This window comes from Arachis ipaensis, chromosome B06, assembly GCF_000816755.2.
Source record: "Arachis ipaensis cultivar K30076 chromosome B06, Araip1.1, whole genome shotgun sequence".
Lineage (NCBI taxonomy): Eukaryota > Viridiplantae > Streptophyta > Magnoliopsida > Fabales > Fabaceae > Arachis > Arachis ipaensis.
The window spans coordinates 121,404,486-121,411,636 of NC_029790.2; the positions used below are offsets into that span (position 1 = coordinate 121,404,486).

At 30.1% G+C, this 7,151-nt stretch overlaps 1 protein-coding gene across 4 annotated transcripts in view; it reads right to left on the bottom strand.

The window, feature by feature from the left end:
• LOC107605036 (protoporphyrinogen oxidase, chloroplastic/mitochondrial) overlaps positions 3,569-7,151 on the bottom strand; it is an 8,969-nt gene continuing 5,386 nt past the window's right edge. For all 4 annotated transcript variants that reach the window (XM_021104913.1, XM_021104914.1, XM_016306775.2 and 1 more), the window contains 7 exons: positions 6,887-7,054; positions 5,517-5,591; positions 5,084-5,207; positions 4,887-4,995; positions 4,714-4,788; positions 4,535-4,641; positions 3,569-3,986 (listed from right to left, as the gene is read on the bottom strand). In XM_021104913.1, coding sequence (XP_020960572.1) covers positions 3,868-3,986; positions 4,535-4,641; positions 4,714-4,788; positions 4,887-4,995; positions 5,084-5,207; positions 5,517-5,591; positions 6,887-7,054 — 777 coding nt within the window. In that variant the 3' untranslated portion in view covers positions 3,569-3,867. The remainder of the gene's footprint in view (positions 3,987-4,534; positions 4,642-4,713; positions 4,789-4,886; positions 4,996-5,083; positions 5,208-5,516; positions 5,592-6,886; positions 7,055-7,151) is intronic.

Here is a 7,151-nt window from a genome sequence, read left to right on the forward strand (position 1 = left end):
TTTTTAATAAATTTTTTTTATGTAATTTTATATATCATCCTGTGCAGAGCACAGTAACATACACTAATAAATCTAGAAAAAACAAAAGCGATCAAAAGATCAAATCTAGAAAATAAATAGCTAAATACCTGAAGTATATGTATTTAGCTAATGTTTGTAGCAATCAAAAGACATGTAGCAAATACTGAAACAGTGAAACACATAAGTTAGATTGAGAACAAATTAAAAAAAAACATATGCTATATAGCAAAGCAGATTTAGAACAAATAAAAATTAACAAAATAGATTTAAGAGTAACAAAAAATATATACTATTAACAACAAAGAATTAATTTTTTGAGAAAAGAAAGATACTTTCATAAAATAAAATTATTGGTCGGAATATAAAATGAAAAAAGTATTAACATATAACAAATGATATCTGATGCAATAGAGTTATATAAATTTGTCATTGAAATCAAACAACAATAACCTCAACTTGTGACAGAATCATTTGCACTTTTCAAAAGTTTAGGAAAAACTAACTATACTCAGACTCAGGTACAACTATAATTTAAATTTGTCTGAAAATTTAGGTGCTAAGAAATCTCAAATGTTTTAGCTAACGAATCAAATAATAAGAATAAAATCTGAAAATAGGAGGAAAAAAAGAGTGATGGCTCAAGGTTCTATAGTAGCTTCCTAAAAGGAGGAAAAGAAAAAGTTAGAACCAACAATAATATAAAGTAGTATTCAAATTGCAATAAATAATTCTAAAAATAAATAGATGAATGCCTGAATCATATATATTTAGCTAATGTTTATAACAACCAAAGACATATAACAAACACATAAGCCAAATTGAGAACAAATTAAAAAAAAAGCATATGCTATGTTGCAAAGCAGAATCAGAACCAATAAAAAAAAGTAACAAAGTAGATTCAAGAGTAACCCAAAAAGTTATACTATTAAAACAAATAATTAATCTTTTGTGGAGAAAAATATACTTTTATAAAATAAAATCGTTGGTTGGAATATGAAATTAGACGTGTAGCAAGTTTAAGATAAAGACAAACATAAAAAATCTATAGTCATCCATAAAATGGGAAAGTATTAATATATAACAAATGATATCTGATGCAATAGAATTATATAAATTAGCAATCAAAATCAAGCAGCGATAATTTAAACTTGTGACAGAATCATCTGCACCTTTCAAAAGTTTAGGAAAAACTGAATTAAAAGAAAAAAGAAAAGGCTAAAAGCCTAAGACTAATGCTAAAAATGTATTTAAATGAAACACTTTGAATGTTTAAGTTCAACAAAAATAACTAACATACTAAAAAATATGTTTTAGTTCCAGCAGCATTTTTTAATTTTTGCTAAAGTTGCATAGAGATTATAACATACACCAATTAATTTACTATATCATATATAAAAAATGTAACCAACCATCCTAACCTTCTAACAAATTTCAATTATAATTATATTCTTCGAAAATCTTATGATCCAAAAGATAAAATAACATGTAAACTGACATAATATAATTATAGAATTAAATAATAATATTAATGTGACACACTTTTATGTATGTGCAGAACAGAAATTCAGTATTGAACGATGAAACGACAGATCAAAAGAAAATGGTTAGATTATGCATGAGACGTGAATGAATTACTGTAACTAAGTTAAACAAATTCCAATGGTGGTAACCTTTGAATTTAACTAACAAAATCACAAACTAAAGAAGGCTCAGCATATTTTTATTATAGCAGAGTTTAAAAATGATAATAAAGTACTAAAAGAGTAAAAGGTGGCAGATAATTACTTAACACATCTTCTAGGCATGCCTACGTAGAATTGATAACATTACACCAAAATATTGAGAAATAGAACAACGAAGAGAGTGGGTACTGCTTACAACCTCATTAAGTTGGTATACATAATCATTTCATTGTCTGAGTTTACATAGAATTTGAGAACAGTTACATCTCTAAAATACGGCTGCTCCAGTATTAGAGAGCAAGAGTGAGGAGACCAAAAAATTAGAAAACACAGTAATAATTAATAATAATAATTAAGCATAATGAATCTAATTAATTATTTAAAATACAAAAAATTGAATAACCATATAAATTTGTTCTGCTCTAAGCATACTTAAGCATCATATTAAACAGTAAATCATTATAAAAAGGAAAAATAATAAATACTTAAACAGTAAATCATTTAGCACTTCAGTAGTCTTTAACTACTGTTTTACTTTGTCTATATAATAATTTCTAGCAGAGATCTTTTAACATTCATTTTCATATAGCTCATTAGTCTCAAATTCTCAAAATTGTAGGTATAATAATTTGTAACAGAGATCTCATTTTAACATTTATTTTCATGTAGTTCACTGGTCTCAAATTTTCATGGTTTTCGAATTTTATTGACTAACATTAGTTTTAAATGTAAAATCACCAAAAGAAACCATTTAAATAAAGAAGCCATTTTGAATGTTGTGACATCTATTAATTTCAAGATGTGTAAGTTCCTTGCATCCCGTAGCAATTACTTCCAAATCCTTGTGATTTGGGAAATAACACTGAGTATTAAATTTCTTAACTTTTTGCATTCATTACCAATGGCAAACAAACCTCTGGAATTAATCATTATTCAAAAAAATGATATTATTAACTACAGCAGAAAAAAAATGATAGAATTCTTGGCAGAATCCAAAATTTAACAGTTGGAGACATGAGAAAAGATTGTGCAATTGTATGCAACACTTAAGGGTAATGTAAATGGAACCAAATAAACAATATAGCTAAGCTTATCTCACTAAATGTGTTTGAACAACATCAAAGCAGTATCAACATTATAAATAACATGTTAAATCATATAATGATTGGTTGCAAGATAATAGTTGAAAGACGCAATGCATCATATTAAATTTTTATATAAATGCTATTTTCTATAATGTTATAAAAAGGAGTCCATATAAATATATATTATTGTCTATGTTGTTACAAAATAAATTTGGTGTTGACACAACAAAATTATAAGAAAAAAAGAAAACAAAAAAAACTTGAAAACTTAAGTGTTATTAGCTTATTATATAATCTTACTTTGATCTTTTTTTATATATTATTATATTATATATAACAGATAGATAAATAGTGCAATAAACCTACTAATGGATAAATAAACAATCTAGATTTTTGTATTTAGTTTAAATTTTAAATAAATTTAGGGATATTTAATTGTTTGGAGTAAATATAATGTATTCTCTTGCCTCCAATCTAGGAAATTAATTTTTCTTCCAGCAATTAGTCTAATATTATTTTTCTCTTAAAATTTTTGTTTCTCTTCAATAAACCAAAACATATTTCTCTCTTCCTCTTGCTTTTTCGTTTATTGGCTAATTGTTGGGTAAAAAAAATCAATTCTCAATTTTTACTTTTTTCTTGATAAAAATTTATCCATAATATTTGTATGAGTAAGAAATATCCACGTCATGGAGGCGCTAGTTCTCCTAAGAGTATGGTAAAAGTTTAAGCTCAATTTGTATTTCGGCATAACAATTCTCGCTTATATAAATGATTGGATTAGAATGAACTTCCTTGAGTTTCCTTTCCTCAATTCAAAAAGGGGACTATTTATAAAGAGCATTAGATATTACAATGTTCATCAAAGCTAAATAGGGTTAATAAAACCATTATGATAAAAAGAACAAAAATATTATTCGTATACCAAAATCAGCCACCAATGTATTTGTGTATAAATACATGTATGGTTTAATTTATTTTTAATGTATATCTGTATTCTAACATGTATTTTATACTGGTAGCTGATTTTAGTATATACGTAGCATAGTCGTAAAAAGAAAGCATACAACACATGACAATCATTTATCAGGCACTATGTTGTTCTCTGAAGAAGAGTTGAGGTAAGTGATAACAAGATCAGCTGCTTTACAACCTGAGGCTATTGCTTTGCCAACTGAGAGCCCACCTTTGTGGTTACCTGCCAATTTATTCATTTAAAGCAAATCAGAATTTAAATTATTGTACAACTCATCAATTTTTATAGGGAAAATTATACTCGCCTCTCTTGGGATCTGGTAAAATTTAACTGACTCTCTTCTATCTTTTACAACATACACCCAATACCCTCTTATATTTTGTAAAATATAACACTAATATTCCTATAAATATGACAACACAAACCTGGACAAACAGAATCATGATGAATTTCACTAAACCTTAGGAAAGTTAGCTAATGCACAGTTTTATATGATGTTATCCTTATAAGAATTGGATAGAAGAGATCTGCATAGAATTTTAGCATTTACAACTTTGCATAAATGCACTTGTGGCTTCATCTGACCTCAACAAAAATTTGTGTGTTTAGTTTAGGTTAGAGCCACCATAAACTTGTGAATGCAAGCAATGATTTCTACCAACCATAAATTATGTAGTTGAATAATTATACCAACTGTAAATTAGCAATCATTTCTTTTACAATTGGTAGAATTATACTTTAACAATCAAATCTTTACCAAAAGAAGTTACCTGCATAGAAAAATCCAGGAAGATCTTTTTCCATTTTGTCAATAGCTTGAAGAACTAATGCATAGTTACGCCCATACAAAGGAAAGCCTTTGCTCCAATAGAAATGGCTGCCATTAAATGTAATATGTAAGAACACTAAGTAGAGTTTACACCAAAAAGAAATCGATGACGTGACATACTTGACAAATGTGGGCTCTCCCTCTGCTCCCAACAAGTTTCTCAGGTCAGAAGTCACAATGCTCTTAAGCTCATCACTGCAGTGAACAAGAATGAGTAGGCAAAAAGGAGAGAAAAAGAAAAGAATATATGCGGTTTTCCAGAAACATATGATTATAACTATGATATAAAGTACGTTGAAGCTTTTGCGAGATCCGTGTTTCTTGTCCCCCCTATAAAGGTGGTGTAGAGATGTAAATCACTGGGTGCACGATCTGGAAACATCATAGAGGAAAAAAGTGTACCTGTTGAGAAAAATTATTAATCAGACATGTCAGAAAATATTTTAGGCTATTGAGGTTTGATTGAGGAATAGACTTATGGAAGAAGTACCAAGAGTTTTTAAACCATTTTGTTGCTCTTTTGAAGGAACAAGAACTCCAAATCCCTCAAGGGGTCTCTTAACATTCTCCTTTCTAAAGGTGGTGATTATGACCGAGAGTGGCACATAGGTCACCTACAATAAGAATTGTGAGATACTTTTGGAAAACTCTAACAAATGGAAAGTAGTAAAGGCACAATCTAATTAGTTCATATTTATGGGAACATCCTCTAAAATATAGATGATGCACAAACTCCAATTAAAACATGGTAAGCATTCAAATTCACAAGCAAATGGATTTTTCTAGGCTATAACACTCTGTGATAGGCCAGACCAAGTTGTAATGGTGAAAGAAGAGCATAAGATGTCACCCTATATACACTAAACATTAAAATTTGAAGTGAACTAACCGAAGTGCAGATCAACTTGAAAAATATTGTGTACCTCAGGAAGAAAATTAAGTGGGAACGGGGTTGCCCTTTTTGTGATCTTCATCTCCTTGACATTAGATAGGGGAGCCTAAGTACAACAAAAGTAACAACTTACAATGTGTAATAAGTTCCACAAAAACTGTGTAATGAAATAAAATTACCGGCATTGTGCTCAACAAAATTAAAGTTTTTCTTTCCTTTTATAGCAGATAAGATGGTGTGACAGAGAAATTTTCTATTAGTATAGGATTACATTAGGAATTATCCTTAAGTCCATACCATTTTACATTAGTCTTTGAAGTACTCATAGAGCATATTCAAAAGCCTGTGCCATGGTGCATGCTTTTTGCCAATAATATCGTCCTTATGGGAGAATCAAGGAAACACCTAAATAAGAAGTTTGATTTATGGAGATAAGTTCTAGAAGTGTATGGTCTGCGCATAAGCCGTAGCAAGACAGAATATATGGAATGTAAGTTCGGCCGCCGAAAAGAAAACCCTAATACAGAGGTGAAGATTGGAGAAAACATCCTACGAAAAGTTAAAAATTTTAAGTATTTTTGGTGTATCATAAGGATAATGGAGGATTGAACAGGATGTAAATAATAGGATTTAGGCAAGTTGGTCAAAATGGTGGAGTGCGTTTGGTTTCATATGTGAAAAAAATGTCTTTAAAACTTAAAGATAAATTCTACCGCACTGCTATCAGATTGGTTATGCTTTATGGTATAGAGTGTTGGACAGTCAAAGAGGAGCACGAACATAAGTCAAGTGTGGCAGAAATTAAGATGTTGAGTTAGATGAGTGGTCATACGCGATTGGATAGAATAAGGGGCGAAGATATAAGAGAGAGAGTTGGAGTAGCACCTATCGTGGAAAAGATAGTAAAATCGCGTCTCAGGTGGTTTTGACATGTGAGAAGAAGACCGACAGAGCACCTAGTTAAGAGGATGGTTGAGATGGAAGATGGACAAAGGGTGAAAGGCAGACGAAGACCTAGGAAGACTATTCATGAGGTAGTCAAACGAGATCTACATATAAACAGTTTCTCTGTAGACATAATACATGATAGAGTTCAATAACGTCGTTCGTCGTTTGATCTATATAGCCGACCTCACCTAGTGGACAAGGTTTTGTTGTTGTTGTATGGCAGATAAGCCTTTCCCTGACTTCCCTTTTTTGAACTATTTCGGAAGGAGGAAGAGGGAAGCTAAGAAAAATTATTAAGTGAAAAATATTTAAACAATATTTAGATTTCATAGTTTAACTGCACACATGGCTTATGGTAGACCAATATAACATTTTATGTATAAACCTAACCTCACCTAATGGGATATCAATGTCAAAGTAAAAAGTGATAACAACAAAAAAAACCATACTAACCGTCATAATTACAGCATCAACACCTTCTATGTTTTGGTTGGAAGCACAAGAAATAGACCAATTTTGTGATGAAGAACTTCCATCATGATTGTACGCTAATGTCAAAACCTTTGAATTTAATTTAAGGTCATCTTGACCGAGCTCTTTGCACAATGCATCAGTCAGTGTCTGCACTGGATAAAATTACATAATGAAGGAAGAGACGTTGCTAAACATACAAATTTGATATTCAATGTTATGTCTCTAATCAGGCAAAACACGTTTG